A 20,205-nucleotide genomic window follows, 5' to 3' on the forward strand; every position below is an offset into this window, starting at 1 on the left:
TGGGAGGGGCTTTTGCAAATGTTTACAACCTGGACCACCATTGCCCGCGGTAACCAATGAGCTCCTTCTCTGATGCTGGCCAACACTGCGGGCGGCATCAGCTGTTGTCATGGTGATGCTGCTATGCTGATCACCAAGCAGAGCGTGGCATGTGGATGTGTGTGTGTGTGTGTGTGTGTGTGTGTGTGTGTGTGTGTGTGTGAGAGAGAGAGAGAGAGAGAGAGAGAGAGAGAGAGAGAGAGAGAGAGAGAGTTGAGGAGAAAAAAAACAGTAGATGAGTGTGTGTAAACTTAAAATCTTAATTTACTTGCTCAATCAGTTGAACACACACACACACACACACACACACACACACATTGTAGCAGTGACTAGTGCATTAGATTTGTGGTGCTTGAGAGTGTGTGAGGTGTTGCATCACCTTCTGTGTGTGGGATGAAGCTTGCATATCGGCTCGCTTCCACACACACACACACACACGTCTCCACACAGACACACTTTCTCTCTCTTCATCAGTCTCCTACCTCCAACCTGTTCTCTGCCGATAGAATCAACACAGATTAGCTGACCACAAGCAATCGCTTAATATGACCACTAACTAATGAGGCTGAACACTACATAATGACAGCTCCATCTATCCTCCTGTAATTAGCATTGAATGGTTTAACACTACTAAAAGCTCTCGACCTATTCACTGCTGCCACATGAAAACTTCATAACTTGATATAAACGATGATGATAAGAATCAAAAGAATTAGCATACTGCTGCTTTAGAGAGTCTTTCTTACAGCAACATTGTATGCTTTTGTGATATTACCAGACAGAGTGATTTTAGTGCTTTTGTCATGCAGTCACACATGGATGTGTTGCAGTAAGTGACAGGCTCATTACTGTACGAGACACAGATTTTGATTGTAGACGTCATTGTTACAGAGAGAATATTGTACAAGACAACAGCAAACTCTGTCCCATGTAAGTGATGCCATCCCTCTTAACCTGTAATTGTTGTGCCTCCTCGTAGGCCGGTCAGTGTGTTTCTTGATTAAAATTAAAGTTTAATGCGACGTAATTCTCTGGCATCCTGTGACACAAGTGAACGTTAGCACCGCCAGTGGTTCAAGGAGGAGGGAACCTGCCTGCCAGCAGAAAGGCTTATCTAGACCAACCAGTCTGTCTCGGTAAACAAAGCTCTGACCACAGTTTTGACTAAAAGAGACATTGCTGTGGAGCCGGACGATAAAAGTTAAAGGTGCTAAATTCGATATCCAGAGCATTAATATAGCATCAAACAACTATTTGCTATGTAAAGATATAGAGGAGTAATGTCTACCTGAGCAGAGAATGAAGTCGCTCTCCCTCTGTGTGTTTTGTAATCCGAGCTTCTCCTTGCTTTGTTGACATCGCCTGGCTTACTGTGTGTGCTTTTAGCGCATGTTCGTGCATGTCGTCAACTGGCTAGCTCACAGCTGCCGCTCTGCACTGCTCTCATAGGCGAATACAGCTTTCCTTGTTTGCAGTTGAGATATTAAGACCTGAAATAATCCAGCAACTATATTGATAATTGATGAATTATTTCAAATTATTTATCATCATTTTTCAGACTAAACATTTGCTGGTTCCATATTATTAAATGTACGGATTTGATGCTTACTAACTTGATTTCTTTGGGTTTTGGGCAGTTGTTTGGATAAGACAGTTAATTTGCAAAATATTAATGCACATTTTTCACTACTTTTTGTTAATTTTTAGCAAAATGATTAATCAGGAAAATAATCAGCAGATTAATCGAAAATTGATCGTTAGTTGTAGCCCTTGTGTCATTATCATCATTGTCATTTCTCTGTTCTGTTTGTACCTGTGATGTGAGCTTGTGGACGACATATTGTGTTATTGTAATAAGTTATTGAACTGGAGGAGGAATTGATGATCAACCTCTTTGTAATTAAGTCCTACCGTATTGGAAGTTAGATTTTATAGTCACTTTTTGTTGTGTGGCAGTGGTGGTTGCTGCTCCGTGATCTCTGCCAGCGACAGACTAGAGGGCAGCATCTCTAAGCATTGAAAACAGAGTTGGTAATTAAGTCATGGAGGAAGAGATCTCGGGGCTGGCAGACACTGTAGACACCTAGATAGAAGGAGAAAGAGACAGAGTGGCAAACTCATCTGTAACAGACACTGAGACCATATCCTTAACAGAGAATACCATTACAGAGAAGACATTACTTCACTCTTACTCTTTGGCTCGCAGTTAGAGTGAGGCACAACCAGTCTAGCCAAGAGTACAAGTTTAGGGTTTCACCAGAAAGAGCGAGAGACAGAGGGTGACACAGATAGATGAGAAAAGAGAGAGTATTGTAGTCTGAACTCCACAGTGAATGAGACACTCAGTTAGTGTTGAACTCAGTGTCCTGACCTGAGGAAGTGATCTTACCCACAAGGGGGATGACTTCCTGATCAGTGTGAGAGGACGAGGATACTTTAGAGAGTGTAGAAGACTCCCCCTGTTGACCCCACTACTAACTCCCAGATCCTATGACAGAATATAATAGCCCTGTTTAATGTATTTGGATTAATTAGAGGTGATATTGGATTGCAGTTCATTGACTAAAGCGTTTTAAACCTGTGCTTCATATTAACTTTAGATAAAAATACGTGAGTTTCATCACCTTAAATCATAAATGGGCCTGTGACTCAGGGTGCAACATATTCAGAATGTGTTGGGAAAGAACCATAATATGAATATTTTAACTTAAAAGGACGGTCGTATAAGGTTTTTTTCAATGAAATGGGCCTTCAGATAAACTTATTGCAAACCAAAGAATCTGTCAAATTTGCCAGGTAAAATAATTCATCAGGAATTTTATCTGATAGAGTACCAAAATGTTGTTAGTAAAGTGAGTAAGGATTCTTGGGTTGCGTCATATAATGGGCAGTAAAAACATCTCTTTGTTTGCCCACACAGACTGCAAGTACTCCACCCAACAGATCTTTTTAAGCTGCTTTTTTATGGAAGTTGAAAAGACTTGTGCGGTAACTGGGAAGGCTTACCACATAGGCAAAAATTCTACTACATTACAACCAATTCCACTGTGCAGTTTGTGAGACAGTGGTATTTGTGGGTCCTCGAGAGAAGCCTTGGACCCTTATGTAGTTGGACAGACTGCGTAAAACATCCATAACTCTCCACTGATACACTATGGAAAAAGTGTTTACCCAGATTGTTTTGGTAACCTGTATGGACACTGGTAGAATTTTTTTTTCATGACAAATCATGCCATACAACTTATTGCTCCATTAAAGGTACCCTGTGGCGTTTTTGACCTCTAGTAGCGTTATGGAGCAGTTTTTTAATAAGTGGGTCCCCGTTTTGTTTGTCTAACGCATGCACACTCACATAGGGGTAACGCCATACTCATTCCTGCCAATTGTTTCACATTATTGCACTGGTCTACAGGTGTTGGTAACACGCAGGGAAGATAAAGATCGCTCACAATGAAAACATGGATGTAAACAATGCAGGCAAATCTTTTGTGGAGAAGGAATACATTAAATGTGTTTGTTAGACCTCAGGGATGCACACAATGCATTTTGGTGACACTGATTGTAAACTTTTAATTGCTTAGACGAAAACTCCACAGGGCACCTTTAAGTGTTTGAATGAATCAATTTACCTTGCAGTCCTACACAACATTTAGCTTCTTTTAGCACCTTGTTTTGACTTAAAATTACCTTCAATGAGCTGTGACACATATAGTCTCTTTTCAAACCCTGAAATAAAACAGTACTAGGCAGCCGTTTCCTGCAAACAAGCTTCAAGCCGGGTAGTCACGGTGAAGGAAGTTGAGCATCCACTGGATTTGATTTTGTCAGGTGGCCAGAAGCATGACTCCAGTGGGATGCTCATGTTGCTCCGTCTCTGCTGGATGCTTAAGTAGGACATTGTTGGTTAACACATTAGCCATAACAGCTTGATACGCTGATGGTACATCAGTGCTGTTTTCTGTGACTTTGTTTTAGAAAAGAATTGTTCTCTCGTCACATTACATCTGATATATTTCTTACCACAAACATAGAATAAAAGTGATCCAAACTGACATTATTTTCAATCATTTTTGGCGATAAAAGTTTAGTTATGTGATAATACTGCTTTTCACACCACACTATATCCTCCCAACCTCATTCCCAAGCAAATCCCTGCTCCAATCATGACAGACGATGTAAATTAATACCGATATAGTCTGCCATGTTGTGTGTGGCTGCTGGTGTGATATATGATAATGAAGATCTTAGGCTGTAGCCTCCCGTGTCTGATCGCCCACTGATCCATGGAGACCACAGCTCTGCTGTGTTGGGATGCAGTGTTTTCATATGCTTTACCTCCAGAGGATGCCAGTGTATCTGCAGCCGTTATGCAGTTATTCTGTGTCCATTTTAATATGAATTTAGTTCAGTTCAGTCAGGAACCAGCTTGTATTTTTAAATATTAAAAGAGCGGGACACTCTGCGACACTTGGAGTTATTTGGTTATTATTTTTAAGGACTGGACTATATAATAAACACTAGCACATAGTACACAATATCCAGTTTCCCTCTCACATCAGTGTACCTAAACTAACATCATGCTGGGCTGGACATTTGCAAAGTACAATCTAGAAATTAGTCAAATACTTTGTCATCAGTGTCAAATAAGCAAATGAGCAACGTGATACTAAGATGAAACTAACCAACTAACACAACTTAAAAATTCTACAGATGTTTGTAGAACGAGAACCAGACAAAAAAGCTTTAAAATACGCTGCTCCTTCTTCCTGGAATAATGTAGAGAAGGACCTGAAATTGTCAGAGCTGATTACTATGGGGGAATTTAACTCCATTCTAAACGATTGAGAAAGTGGCACTCTAGGTCGATGTGATTGTTCTTGAATTTCTCACTGAATCGTTTTGAGATTAACCTTTTCTGTGCCTGTGCATTATAGCTGTTTTTGTGTTGCATATACAAACTGGATGTCATGCTCGTTCATTTGTGGTCTGTGACAGTTGTATTTGTCTGCTTGTGTGGTTTGTTTTTATTGTTGTAATACGAGTTGTGCTGCCCTCTTGGCCAGGTCGCTCCAGGTTTTTTACCTGGTTAAATAAAGCATATATATATATATATATATATATATAAAATTGATTAAATTACAGTGAATGATTGTGTGGCATGATTGTGTGTATAAGCTCAAACTAGATTTAACCCACTTTCCCTGTGTGCATGCATTTCCTACCACCGTTTTTTATCTCTTCCAGGAGTCTGCTAGACATTAATGTGAGATGCAGTGCTGCAGTATCTTTGTGTGATATCATACATGCTGTCAATCAGTGCTGATAATATCAGACAGCTGAATCAAATAACTCAGTAATGACGAGGGAACAATGCTGTAGAGAAGCATCTTCATATCTGCGCGCGTGTGTGTGTGTGTGTGTGTGGGTCCCATCAGTGCTCCATCTGTCGGTGGAGTCTGAGGCCCCCTGCTGGTGACATACAGTCACAATCTTGGCTCCCTGAACACAATGGAATTAGGAAAAAATATTTTTTATTATTAAATGTTTTATGCAGGTCTTCCTAGCAGCCCCTCTCCAAGATGTTATTTCCCTATATATGTTTGCTTTCCCTTTTAAATTTGCATTAATTCTGCTTGGCATAGTCACAGATCAGCTTTTGAGAGAAATGCTAAGGAGTTTGGAGATAAGGAGTAATGATAATTTCATTGGAGGAATAGCAAAGAAGTAACAACAGATGATTTAACACTGGACTTGAGTCTAGAATAGTGGGATTGAATTGTCTGAAATGTAATTATATCGTTGATATCTTTTGCTATTAAACAAAGACACCGGATGGCGGACAAAGGATGGCGCTCCTTCACTTTTTACTGTATTCAGTAGCTACTCTCACTCTGAGTCAGACTGACCTGCTACAAGTAATTAGTGTGCATGTTCACTAGACTAATTAATATCCATACACTAATTAAGTGGAGTAGAAAAAGGTTTTTCCTGAATTTTTCAACTCCATCATCGGGTCAGTCTGACCCAGAACGTAAAAACGAGGATTCAATTAGGCGAACTGTTTTACAGAATTGATGATGTCACGCTTGATGGACTAATTTGAAGTGTTTCTAACAGCCGTGTCAAAAGGAAGTGGGGGTAGAAAACTAAGTAGAGCTTGACATGGTGTGGGCACGCTGACTCAGATGTTTCATACATAACAATATTTGAGGGTGAGTTTTGAATTAGTCAGGTATGGATATAATAATTGTAGCATCCACTAGAAATTGTTTGGCAGATCAGATTTTAAACTAAAACTCGACCCCCATCCCCTATTTTTGTTTTATCTTGTCTTCAACCCTTCCCCACCACAACCCTTCCTACCCCTCCCTCCAGCACTATATTAGTGTGGGCTTCATCTAGCACTGTGATGCTAACAGCCTATTCTCCTTGCTCATCCTCCCCTGACTGAGCGGTTAGCCTGCAGCGCTAGCAGCACTTTACACAGGGAACACACGCACACACTGGGCGGCTATAACAGCCTTTCTCTCAACCACCCTCATTTCATCTATTTGTGCTCTCCACATGGGTGCTGCTTTTTAATGTCTCTCATCTGTCTGCCTATCAGCCTCTCTCTCTCTCTCTCTTATCAGGTTGGTTTGGGGCGAGTTGTGGCATACATTTACTGACATTATAGAGGCTTGGACCTCAAAGTGTATAACTCTGTATGTGTGTGGCAGCTCATGTTCTTTCTCAAATACCAGCTGAAGCCAGCAGTAAGAAGCCAGAAGCTATAATTAAATTGATAGTTAAAGAGATACTGTTTAAAGATAGCGACCATTCTGCACATCACTGTCAAACTAATATTAAGGATTTTAGTCATTTCCTTGTAACTATATAAATATATAAATACTTTAAAAGGGCTCTATACGATATCCAGAGCATTAATATAGCAGCAAACAACTATTTGCTATGTAAAGATATAGAGGAGGAAGGTCTACCTGAGCAGAGAATGAAGTCGCTCTCCTTCTGTGTGTGTTGTAATTCTAGCTTCTCTGTGCTTTGTTGGCATAGCCGGGCCGGCTGCGCGTGTTTTTAGTGCATGTGAGCTTGCCCCACTGGCTAGCTCACGGCCGCGGCTCTGCACTGCTCTCATATGGTGGTTATAGCTGATAACGACGTCCCAACGGCGACGACGTTGCAGAAGTGAAGTACCCACCCTCCGGTTCCCCTCCCTGGTTAACACTGTTAGCTTTGTCAGCACTGTTGCCGTTGTTTTCACTGTTAGTGTTGTTAGCACCGTTCAAGCCACCCACATATGAGAAGTTTGCCTACAGGACTTTCTGCCTGAAATCATTTAAGGTTTAGGCAACAAAACTACTTGGTTTAGGAAAAGATCATGGTTTGGGTTACAATAAGCCATTTTTGGCAGAAAGCACCTGAATGCAAACTTCTCACATGTGCGCGAGCTGCCAGCTCAGCCGTCGCACCACTGAGAGACATGCGGAGGCAATGGAAATGCTCCCAGTCTCACATTTAGCACCTTTAAAGGCTGCTTGATCAATTGATTGATCTGTGTTTAGACTAAACATTTCATGGTTTAAATAATAAATGGACACTTTTATAGCATAAAAGCTAAACCTAAGCAGGAAAAAGTGCTTCACATGCATTTCACTGAAGGTGGTGGAGCTGCAATGCAAGGAGCTTGCCTGGCCTTTGTAAGCAATTTAGGGTTCGTTGAGGGACACTTCAACGAGTGACCTGGAGGATCCTGGGATCAAACAACCAACCCTGCGTTTATTGGAAGACAAGAGTGATGAACTCTCAAAAGTGGGTGAAATGCTTGTCTTGAATCAAACCTCAATATAATATACAATTAACCAAGTTATTACCTAAATCAGGAAATAATTGATCAAAGAATTTGGTGCAATCTTTCCATAATTTACAGTTTATGTTCAAAGACAATAGATACAATTTGGTTGTTACTCCAAAAGTATTGAGTTTCTATACTTTTGGAGTAACAACCAGAGAATCTATAGTAACCAATAGTACCATACAATAATGCTTTAACGCAAAATCGTTTTTAACGCCACTAATTTCTTTAATGCATTAACACAATCGATCTTTCTGAGGTTGTAGGGTTTTAAAGTTAGAGTGAAGATGCTGGTATCATATAAAACCTAAGGAATCCATTGGTACCAGCCATGTCATACTAGCTTGTCACAAAAGAGGCTAAATAACGCTGCGAAGTTACGCCCAATTTTGGCATGGCCATTTTCAAAGGGGTCCCTTGACCTCTGACCTTAAGATGTGTGAATGAAAATGGGTTCTATGGATACCCACGAGTCTCCCCTTTACAGACATGCTCACTTTATGATAGTCACATGCAGTTTTGGTCATAGCCATCAATATTTTTTTATTCTAAATATAGTACCTGTGAGGGTTTCTGGACAATATTTGTCATTGTTTTGTGTTGTTAATTGATTTCCAATAATGAATATATACATACATTTACATAAAGCAAGCATATTTGCTGCATGTTGATAAGAGTATTAAATACTTGACATATCTCCGTCTAAGGTACATTTTGAACAGATAAAAATTTTGCGATCAATTTGCAATTGATCGCGATTAAGCATGGACAATCATGCAATTAATCGTAATTAAATATTTTAATTGATTGACAGCCATAGTTCCAATCCTTGACCAAAAGAGGAGAGACATTTCCAGTCTTTACTGTAACGTCACCGTTTGCACTGTAGCTTTTCTCCTGAATAGACTCGACTGAACTGACTTTATATTTTACCCAATCATCACGAGACCTACACTATACCTGGAGTCTTGGACTGTGTGTCTGTGTGTGTGGTGATTTAGAGATTGACTTAGAAACTGCAGATTGAAATACCTTGTCCAACCCAACAAAGATTTAACTTGGAGACACACATAAAGCAGAGAGACACACATTCTAACAAGGAAGTAGGCCAACGCATAGAGACACACACACAAACACACAGCAGGCATTTCATACACTGTATTCCAGCTGACCCAGCCTGCCTTGTGATGCTCTAAAAGAACAAGACAAAGGTTGATGGAAGGGACTGCCCTCCACCAATCACATCTCTCTGTTCATTGTACACACACACACACACTGACTGAGCTCTGAGCGCTGTATCACTGTCCCTGGTCGCCTATTGATTAGTCATGCCTGGCTGCTGTCATGTGCAGGAGTCCAGGGAAGCCCCTAATTGGCTAGTCCAGGAAAGAGAGAGAGAGAGGGGGGGGGAGTTGGAGAGAGAGAGAGAGAGAGAGGGACAGACACTGAGAGAGGGAGGCAGCATAGAAAGATGAGAGGCTGAGAAAGAGAATTGTGCATAGAGATGTGGCCTAATATCAAATCATGATAACAGAAAGATAAAACAAGACAAGATGAAAGAAGGACGACGAAGAAAATTTAACTTTTTTTAACCTTCTGGATGGAAAGAAGGAACACGAATCTGAAAACAAAAAGAAATCAAATGTAGGAATCTAATCTGAATCAACTCCTGTTTGACTGTCTCTACGTTTTACTTTGGAATGAATCGAGCGTCATCGTCGACAGAGCAAGCGACACTTCAGATACGGCGTGCGCAACAACATGGGTGGATAATATGAGTTACCCTGTGTGACTGACCCTTGAAGTGGAGCGTAATCCCAGAATGAGAAAGACAAGGCTTCCATTGGAGCGCATGAAAGAGAGACATCTTGAAAGAAAACAGGACTGAAAGGAGAATCAACTTGTCCAAGGGGTCCTTCTGCTTCTTCTTGGGACTCACATTTTATTTCACTACTGACCCTGTAACCCTGAGAGATGGTAAGAGGGTCAATGTGCTCCTAAGCAGAGAATGACGAGAAGAGGAGTGTTAAATATCGCATTGAAGAAGGATGCTTTGCTTTTCAGGACCAGCTGATGTTCCAGTCTATGAGGCAGAAGAAATGGAACCAATGCCTACAAAGGAGTATTTCAATTTTCTGATATTCCTGTGATCTTAGACACACCGACGTACAGCAGGGAGAGCGAGAGAGAGGAACGGCAGGATTACCTACTTTGTACTGGACAGAGAGGAGGATTGGTTGTTCTGGAGAGGCATGACCTATATTATACGGACACAAGCTACTCTCAGGAGGTACTCCCTTTTGTCATCTCTGTAAAGAAGATGATGTGGTGAGAGGGACACAATAAGATAGAGAAGATCTCTTTTTGACGTTTCTTTTTATATATATATATATATATCTCTGTAGCTATGACCACTTATTTCCACAGCCATGAGTTCTGTTGTAGCCCCAAGAAGCCCAGCAGTGGCTCCACTAAGGGCAAATCTGGCAAAGGGAAGACCAAGTCAGGGAAGAGCCACTCTCACTCGAAGCATAACCAGAATTTACTGCAAGTACAGATGCCGAATCACCAGCTGCAACCTTTACCGCTGCACTCACCAAATCAGCATGCCCATTCACCCAAACATGGCTGCCATTCGCCAAAACTTCTGCTTCCTTCTCCCTCTCCCAGCTACTACCACATAGCAACATCATCTCCAAGTTGTCAGCTGGCTCCGCCATCGCCAACTTACCAGTTGGCTCCACAATCGCCAAATCGCCTACTGCACTCGCCAAGCCACCACCATCTTCACCTCTCACCGAGTCATCATCAGCTACAGCATCATTCTCAAAACCAGCAACACTACCACCCGCCGTCCTCGCCAAGTCACCTGCTTTCTTCCCAGTCGACTCATCAAATCTACCACCAACAGCCGCAGCAGATGCAACTCCATTCCCCGAGTCACCACTCGTTGTTCCAGCAGTACCAACACCACCACCACTGCCCCCCTCCTCTTCCTCACGCCTCCCAGTCGCTGTCTATCCACCCTTTTCACTCGCCACAGCTCCCCCTGTGTTCAGGGCTGGGCGGATATGGGTGGAGTACACTGCCAACCAGCCTGGCCACCAGGGGCTCCAGAGGAAAGTTTCCCAACCTGAGGGACAGCATGAAGAAGAGTCCCACAAAGAGCAAAGCCAAGGGCAAGGCTGGGGGCAGGCCGTGGCCCAATGACACGTATATCTGGACCTCACACTCAACCCCACACGTGCCAGTCATTCACCACTTTCCACAAATACAGGCCCAAGTGCAGGTAGGTTTGATGAGTGGATAGTAGATGGATGGATACAGTAGATATGGGCACTGATCCTAGCAAAGAAAAGCTGATACGGAGCTGTTACAGAGCACAGGTGGTAAAAAGTCGTGCAATCGGACTAAAAGTTTGAAAACGTGGTAGACTCCTGCACACTTTTAGCACAAACTACATATATTTATACTTTTCATATTTAAAAACCACTATGTTTTGATCATACTGTACACCTTTGTCAGGATTTTAAGGAGAAAATCAGTTTACGGTGGTGGTGGTCAGTTGAGGGTCAGTCAAATTGCAAATATGAAACGTATGAAATCAAAAACAGCATGCCTTAAATTCTTCTCTCAGTGTTTTTATTGGCCTAACCTTATCTTACTATACCTTTTAGAATTAAACAATAAAATGCAAAAGGGAAAATAGCAGGGCTGTAGAGTGTTTGTTGGACAATTCATCATAACCTTTATTTAACTAGGAAGTCACATTGAGATTAAAACCTCTTTTACATGTGAGACTTAGCCAAGACAGGGTCAAATAGCAGCACCCAACACACAACAGCAACAATAGGTACAACAAAATACATTATATCATACAGTGCATTAACAGGGCAGCATGTTTGGGTAGTGTTTGATATTTAATTGAAGCACCTGCAGCTTGCAGTGACCACTGCCTTTATTCTATGTTTAAAATCATTTAAAGAGATAAGGGTCTGCAAATCATTCCAGGACGAAGGACCGTAGTGGAACAGGCTTGTTTTGCCAGCTTCTGTACTGATAGAAGACACTTTAAACTGAAGCCATTTATGTGACCTTAGATTATAACTGTTTTGGAGAATTATAAACTTCTGGCTTAAGTAAGTCAGAAGTTTGCCAGAGATGATCTTATAGACTCAAATGTACCAGTTTTGTAACCTCTGCAGAGTGAGGGATGACCATCCTACTATGCTGTATACAATGATGGGTCCTAAAGCCAGAATTAGTGACATACCTCAGGGCTGAGTGATACAGGAGGTCAAGTTTGGACAAAGTGGATGGTGAGGCAAACCTGTAAATAGTATTAACAAAATCAATCTGAGTCAAGAAACGGCCAGCAACTAAGCGTTCTAAGACTGTACAGAAAACCCAGTGTCAATTTTTATTTCTTTGCTATATGGTCAATATGGCATTTCAAATTTAGACTTTTGTCCATCCAAAATATTTGTAATTGTCAATTTGTCCTGTACTATCACAACATCTGACAAGAACTTAAATTCTCAACAAAAGGTGGATTGAATAACATTCTACCAAGAAACACAACACAAGTTATGTAGACAAATTGATTGCATATTCCATTAATGTTCAAAGTACTCCTGGAATCAATACTTGTCAAGATATAATAGATACTAAAGGAATGATAGGACAAAGAGAAGGGAAGAAATGTCTCCATCAAACACACAATATTACCATGGGATGTCTACATCGTACGCTAGCTGCTGTACTTAATACATTTATCACTATTACTTGTCAGACTGCTCTTTTAAGTAAAGCACTGACAGCCTGAAGTGCTTCAGTGCTGTTCTGAACGTAAACCTGCACTCTGAGCCGTCTACAGAACTGAATTATATTCATAGTGTCTGCAGGTTGAGACTCTCACTTTGCTGAAAGTAATTCTGAGAAATGCTGGAAACTAACAGACCAAGCAGATTGTGGTTAAATGAGAGTCTTATCAGATAAGTCATCACAAAATAACAAGGCAGGACATGTTATATAAACTATACTATAGAGTGCTCCAGGGATGACGTATTTTTGTAGGCCAACCAGGAAGATAGCCTCGACAAAAAGATAATAGGATTTTTTCCATTGGGTTTTAGATTATTGCAGAAAATAAGCTCTGTGGCAAACACACATTTATGATACTTACACATTTTGTTCAGCAAGATACTCGTCACAAATGAACACCACTTTTATGACTTTTGAAGTGTAAATGCAATCGCCAGAAGTAAAAAGCTAACGTTAGGCTATAAATTAACTACACGACGGTCGCATGACTTCAACGTCACCACCACCCAGCTTGATTTGTGGCATTTAATGTCCCACGATAACCTCTGTAGTCTCTTTCAGCCACTTGTTCACTTCAACAACTGCCTTTTTTTAAGACACGTAAAAGCTTCAAAATTCACAATTGGGGTATTTACTGACACAATTTTACGTCGTAGAACAAAACGTTAAAATCTCTTAATCTTGTGTTAACCGCAGACCTTATTGCAGGCATCTAACTAAAAACCCATTCAAAAAATTTACTTCCAGACGAGGGAACCGGAAGTGTTAAAATGCTAACTCATTTCCCGGTTGTAAGACTCATTCCTGCGCCACTCTATGGTAAGATAAGGAAAAGAATCCAGTTTGGCAGCTGCCTGTTATTAGCTGTCGGTTGGTTAGTTATCGTGCTGTATGTCGGCACTGGCCACAGTGATCAGAGATAGCAGGTAGTGATAGTCTGATTAGCGTGATTAGCATGGCCGTTGTGATTTGATTAGAGTCGCGCTCCATCTGATTAGCTCATTAGTCAAATGGAGTTTCATTGCACATTAGGAAGACAGAGTCGATAGTGATATTAGGAGTTGAGTATTTGTGTGTATGAATGGCTCAACACTGGCCTTTCGGTGCTATAATAAGGTGGCAAAGTGACCTTAGCAAGTAAGGTCAGTTTTTAAACCCTCGTCATTCTGCCCAATTTGGTTTGTGACTTTTCCTTTTTGCACTTTGTTTGTTTATATGTTCTTACATGTATGAGTGTGTGTACATGGCATAATAGGGCACAATGCACTGACTGATTAATTAACAAGCTGCTGCTGTGCATCATTTAGATATTTTGGGATTCTTGATTTCTGTTTATCCAATCATGATTCATTTGCTAATTGCTAATTGAATTATTATGATGATGGTGTAGACGCTGAACCCAGCACCCTGCGCGCACACACACGCACACACGCACACTTCCTCACTTACTTGTCCGTCTTGTTGCTTGGTGAGACAAACCAGTGATAGTCTGGATCATTTCTAAACTGCGCTGTGCTGGACTGAACCAGGCCACGATACCGGGATAATACAGCTGGTGTAACAGCAATTATGTAACAACTAACAATCACTTGCATAGAGCAGCAAAACACTATGGATGTTGCATGTTTGTGTATTTGTGTGCGAGTTCTTGTTTGTTTGTATTTGCACGTTTGTTCTTTTGGCCTTTTCATGTAACACAACCTCATCCACACACACTCACATCGATGTTACATAAGCTTGCAGTCCGACACGGCGTGTCATTCGAATCACCAGCGCACAAACCCACTGGATTTGTCGCTCAGTGAATGACGCACACACAGACGTTTTGTGCTTTGTACAATCCTGTTGTTACAATGGCGAAGGTGTCAGGTGAAGTTTGGGTGAGACAATGGACTGTTATTGACAGACAAGTTAACTTTAGTGAAGCCAGAATGAAGGTATATTAGGTTACATTAGCGTCAGCTGAGATGACTCTGCAGTCAGATGAAGCATTTTCATCTGAAATGTGGATTCAAATAAGTTCAGTCTTTAGTCAGTATATATTGAAAACCCTTCACTGTTTTACAGTGTACAGGTCAGGATACCTGTAGTTATTCTACAACAGCAGAACAAGTTTTAAAGGCTTTACAGAATCATAAATGCATTGTTGTTTGGTACAGTCACTGTTGTTTACCTTCCAATCCAAACTGACTAAATATCAGGTTACATTTAGATTGATTAGAGGTAGTTCATCAAAATGCTTGCAAATAAAGCAGTGTCTACTTGTCACGTCACAGGTTATGGCCTTACTATGAACATGAGTTGTGAGCAGTGATTTCCTCCCTCCCAGGTTGTTTCATTTTGAAGGATATTTGGAGGCCTAAAGTGTTAAAAATATCCAGTATTTTATAACAAAAAGTTAGATAAAAGTTCGAAAAATTATAATTTTGTGGTAACAGACATATATTTTTAAAATCAATCTTTAATCCTCTTGTGATCAATTTTTTTTAAATTTAGGGTTGGTAATCCTCTTCAAAAACATGTTTTGTTATATATTTTTTAAAATTCTCTGTACATCCTGACATCAATAAATCAATCAAATGCTTTGAGAAAAAAAAAGGAAAAAAAAATCCAGTATCTGTGGTTGTCCCAGGCTACCTATCTGTCTACCTACTTGTCTACTTGCCTGCCTGCTCGCACTCTGCACGTGCACTCATTGCACTTCACCAGAGTCTTCCACAAGCTGCTAGCTTGACAGCTGTGAGTACTAACAATAGCCATGTTTGTGGTTTATATTCATTATGATATGTTTATAATGATAAATCGTGGGGGAGTGGCTTTGGGGGCAGGCATGAAGGAACGGGCTGTCAGTGCTGCTGACTTTTTTGCTTTTTTTGAGGACTTTTGCTAGCTACTTTTATTGGAAAAGAGTCGGCAACACTGGGCTGGTTTTTTGATTGGATCATTTTAAAAATATAGCATAATCTTGCTTGTTTCTTAAGATTACCAACCCTGGCTTTAAGGAACCCCTAGTGGAATTGATTGACCCTGATGTGACCTGCAGTGTCATTCTGTAATCAGTGGTGGAATGCATAATGAGTATTTTTACTTTATATACTTTGAATACATTTCATTGAAAATACTTCTGCACTTTTATAAAAGCAAGATTTTGAATGCAGGACTTCAGATTTACCACCACAAGCTAGCTTGAGAGATTTTGTGCAGCTCAATGGCACCATTGACACACAGATCCTAACAGCTGCAGCTGTCAGCACGACCCCTTACTGTCTCCTCAATATCCATGAACTCTGCTGTATATCTACCCCCACCACCCTCTCCACCTCCTTCTTTCATTCTCTCTCTGAATTTCCCTCCACTTCTGCTCTCCCACCATTATTTCTTTATGTTTTTTTACTTCTGTCTGTGGTTTGGGGGGTTTGTGTGCATCTGTCTGCACCCTCTGCTCCTCATTGCTGTTGTTGAGCAGGCAGATTTAACTCCTCCCACCATACGTACTCTGTAATCCCTCTGATCCCCCCTCTCTTTCTCTCTCTTTCTGCTCCCGTGTGGGATCAAGCATCCTGTCAGCTTGACTGACAGACAGTTTGACATGTGGTGGAGAGAGAGAGAGAGAGAGAGACATGGAGTGAGATAATACATGTGTGTGTGTGAGAGAGAGATAAAGGAAGGAGTGGAAAAGGGGGGATGAGGGAGGTAGAGATTAGCATAGAGGGATAGATGCTATTGCTTGCTCTGTTGCACATTGATGCCGTGAAGTGAGGTCTGGTTGCACTGTCCACTTGGTTGGCTAGCATGTTTGATGTTAGTTGGTTTGTTTGTGAACTTTTTTTTGGCTGCAGAACAAGAGCTGATGCTTCAGATTATTTTTACATGGACTCTTCTGCTCATTGCTGGTTTGTTGGAGAACACCAGAGCTGCAGACGCTGGACTGGCGAGCACTAAATACTCTCTGGGGAGAAAGTGAGAGGAGACGAGGGGAAAAAAGCGAAGACAGGTGGCAAAAAGGGTAAAATGATAAGATGGGGGCTGGTGCTCACCTTGCAAATGCACGGAGAAAAAGACACCTCAAGGCTATTTATTAGCTAGTGTGAGTTTTGTCATTTGCTGGGCTTGCGTAGGAAGCAAGAGGAAAGATAATGTCAATTATCTGCTGCTGCTTTAACCCTGATCTGTCCAGGCCTGGACTCTAGACGGAGGCCAGGGAGAAAGAGGAAACCGAGCTTAGAGGAAGAAGAACACACTTGTGGTAGACAGCACGTGGGGGAGAGAGGGGGAGATTGCAAATATTTGGTATTACACGTTGGATTTATGAAAATGAGAAGGATCTGAGCTCTAGATTTCATTTAGGACTCTACATGCAGTTGGCATACAATAGGATAGAGAGTACAGAGTAGCAGAGTATCCCACAGGCCATTAGACAATCTAAAATGTAAAAGTACAAGGTTTGCGGTGCAGTACTGAATTGCTACGGTAAGAGTACTTTATGGCACGGTAACAGAGCCTTATAAAACAGTCTGTTAAGTTACAGTGTGGTTTGCAGTGTAGTACTTATAGTATTGTCCAATATAAGGGCTGTACAGTATGTCATGCGGTGTATGCTGTCGCTCCGTGGTGGTAACCTGTAGCAGATGTACTCAGCATGCTGTACCAAAACATGAGACGAGTAAGTCATCATCACAGATCTCTGTATATGTGTGTTTACGTGTGTTTCTATAGAAACCATCATCAGCGATCTAAATGTCAATGGTTTCGTGATAATATCCTTCAAATTTTAATCACTTTGCTGTTCTCTCTTTCAGGCCAACCCCCCTCCAGTGGTGGTCAACGCCGACAGCGTCGATACCCCCCCATATGTGAGTACTGGTTCAAATACATTGTCAGTGAAATGTAAACCTCCACCCAACAGTGTACTTGACACCTTGCTGATACTGTAACGTTTCATATACCAACAAAAAGTAATGCACTGTAATTTGTATACTGTATATCCCACCAAATCTATTTGTATGTAATCCACTTAATTATGAACCAGGATGTATAAAGAGCGACAAACACCATGTAGGGAGGAGTTTGAGGTAGATGAGAGGGTCTAAAAACACCAGACTTTCACCCAGGAGGCAGCTGTTTGTGTCCCGTGTGAAACCAGAAGTCAACGTTGATTTATCTGTCACTTAACCTCTGTACTTCTTAAGTTACGGCACTTCTGGAGTTATTTTAACCCAAACCATGATCTTGACTAAATAGTTTTGTTGCATAAACCTAGCCAAGTTGTTTCCTGTGAAGACAGAATTTTATTTTGAAAAGACTGTATGCATTTAACAAGTGGAAATTGACGTGTTGCTGGACATTCATAGGAAAACGAAAATGAGGGATAACTTTTCGTAAGATATCATACGGAGCGTTGTATGAGGATACGTTTAATGTCTCAACTGGCCAATGGGATTTCATATAATTTAAATCTTTGAAGAGTTTCCAGAGAAAAGGAAAATAAAGTTAAATCACACACCTTCAAGAGAAATTATTTATCAGTGGTTGTGTTTCAACCATTGACCATTGATTTTTGACCATCGTTGGAGCTGCCCTCATGTTCATAGTATAGGTGAATATGGATAGTGTAACATAAAACAGAGATTTTCTTTGCAGCAACTTTAAGTTGAACATTGTTGAATACTGTAAGGCTGTGAATCTTACAGTATATGGCAGTCAGTGGCTGTAAGGTTAACCTGCAGTACGCTTCTCTGTTGACGTGGTTACAATGTGCTACAGAAGCTTTTATTAACCTTCAGTGTTGCCACTGTTAATATATTTCAATTGCACCAAGTCTATATGTATATATGTACAGTAAGGTGTGTAAAGTTATATTTCTAATTGAGCTTCCATATGAAATTCTAGTAGTTTCAACAATAATTGCGTAACTTTGTAAATCTTAACATCAAATCCCTTTCTCTTCTAACCAAATACCGGCCATAGAAATGTCATATGAAGGGCTTTTTTACTGTGCAAACCACTTTTTGGAGCTTCTACTAGAAATGTTTCAGTAATTTCAATATTTCTCCCCAATAAAACGGCACAATAGTGATAGCAGCGTCCTGGATTTAGACAGAAAGCTCGGTCCAGAATTAGATGGATCCAGATGTCATTTTACTGGTAGCCAGCTGCCACAGAGAATCAGTGTCTGTTGTTAGATAAGTTTATTATGTAATTACTGTGAATTACTCCCTGCTGAACTGGAATATAACACAGAGAGAGTGAAAATGATTTCTCTCTGGCAGATTTCTCTTAATATGTCCATGATATTTTATGTTCTGTTATTTAATGCATATAACAAATACAGAAAAACTGTTTATTTTTCATTGCGTATGACACATTTTTGTTGTTGCTGATAATAAGGCAAAGGTGATATGTCGACCCTTTTGTTTAAATAGGAAAATATAAATAAACACACTGAAGATGCACACTACTGTGCTTATACATTAAGAGCTATAACTTTGACAATCAGTTAATTTCATCATGTTTTATTTAAATAAGCAGAAAATGTCACAAACATTTTTTACAATAATTGAAACCTCAGTTTTAAGGGTGGCAGTAAACTATTATTGTCCTCAATTTTTCCAGAATAATCCGATGTTTTAAATGTATAGTAAATAACGAATTTGAATATGTACATAGTGTATGGAAGGTGATTGCAGACACACTGCACATGGTGACTGATGGGAGATTGTGCCTCTGTTTGAAATGACAGAAATTCAAAAATCTAAACTAATCTGACTGCACAGAGACACAGATTACAGCCAAGGGGATTACATGGGCCATTGGGATGCCACTCGACCAGTGTGTGTTTGTGTGTGTATGCGTGTGTCTGTCTGCAGCAGCTATTGCAGGAACAGGACACTCATCTCCCAGTATAAACAGACTGGAACACAAAATATATAATAGTCCGCTCAGATCGGATTTATTTCCGCATGCTGTTCATTCAGTCAGGAAATCTAGATGTTAATATGTTTTATAGTGCAGGCACTCCTGGCCAAGCAGTGTGATTGGCTGATGGGTAATTCAGCTGGGATGTTCTTAAATATGACATCAGAGGTACATCATCATTAATACGCATTACCAGTCTAATCTCTAGGATTCATGCGTCATTCATAAATCATCAAATGTCTAATTTTGCTTTTCTATAATTCTGATGTTTGTTGCAGTTTGTATCTCTTGATAGTAATCAGCTCACATTTTGTATTAATATGGAAAGGAACAATTCTTCAACTTCTGAGTGCTGATAGGTGTACAAAGATGGCATATTTAGTGGCACAGGATATTCAATCAGTGCATATACATGTTGCGCAGATTAAAGCTGTAAATAAACACAATATGATAAATAAACATGAAGGTTTAATGCAGCGTGAGGTACATGTTGGTGTGCCTGTCAGTAGCAACTGACGTGACAGAGGAAAACACTGCATATTAATTATGAATGTTAAAAGCCTTGCTATAAAATC

The 20,205-nt window shown here is 40.6% G+C and overlaps 1 protein-coding gene across 7 annotated transcripts in view; it reads left to right on the forward strand.

The window, feature by feature from the left end:
* The window catches only part of LOC119488121 (discs large homolog 1-like protein), a 117,995-nt gene that overhangs the window by 50,300 nt on the left and 47,490 nt on the right, over nucleotides 1–20,205 (forward strand). For 6 of the 7 annotated variants that reach the window (XM_037769430.1, XM_037769432.1, XM_037769431.1 and 3 more), the window contains one exon: nucleotides 17,515–17,568. In XM_037769430.1, the coding sequence (XP_037625358.1) occupies nucleotides 17,515–17,568 (54 nt within the window). Of the gene's footprint in view, nucleotides 1–17,339; nucleotides 17,379–17,514; nucleotides 17,569–20,205 lie in introns of those variants that run through there. The other variant, XM_037769436.1, reaches the window with a different exon arrangement.

This window comes from Sebastes umbrosus, chromosome 5 (assembly GCF_015220745.1).
Source record: "Sebastes umbrosus isolate fSebUmb1 chromosome 5, fSebUmb1.pri, whole genome shotgun sequence".
Classification (NCBI taxonomy): Eukaryota; Metazoa; Chordata; class Actinopteri; order Perciformes; family Sebastidae; genus Sebastes; species Sebastes umbrosus.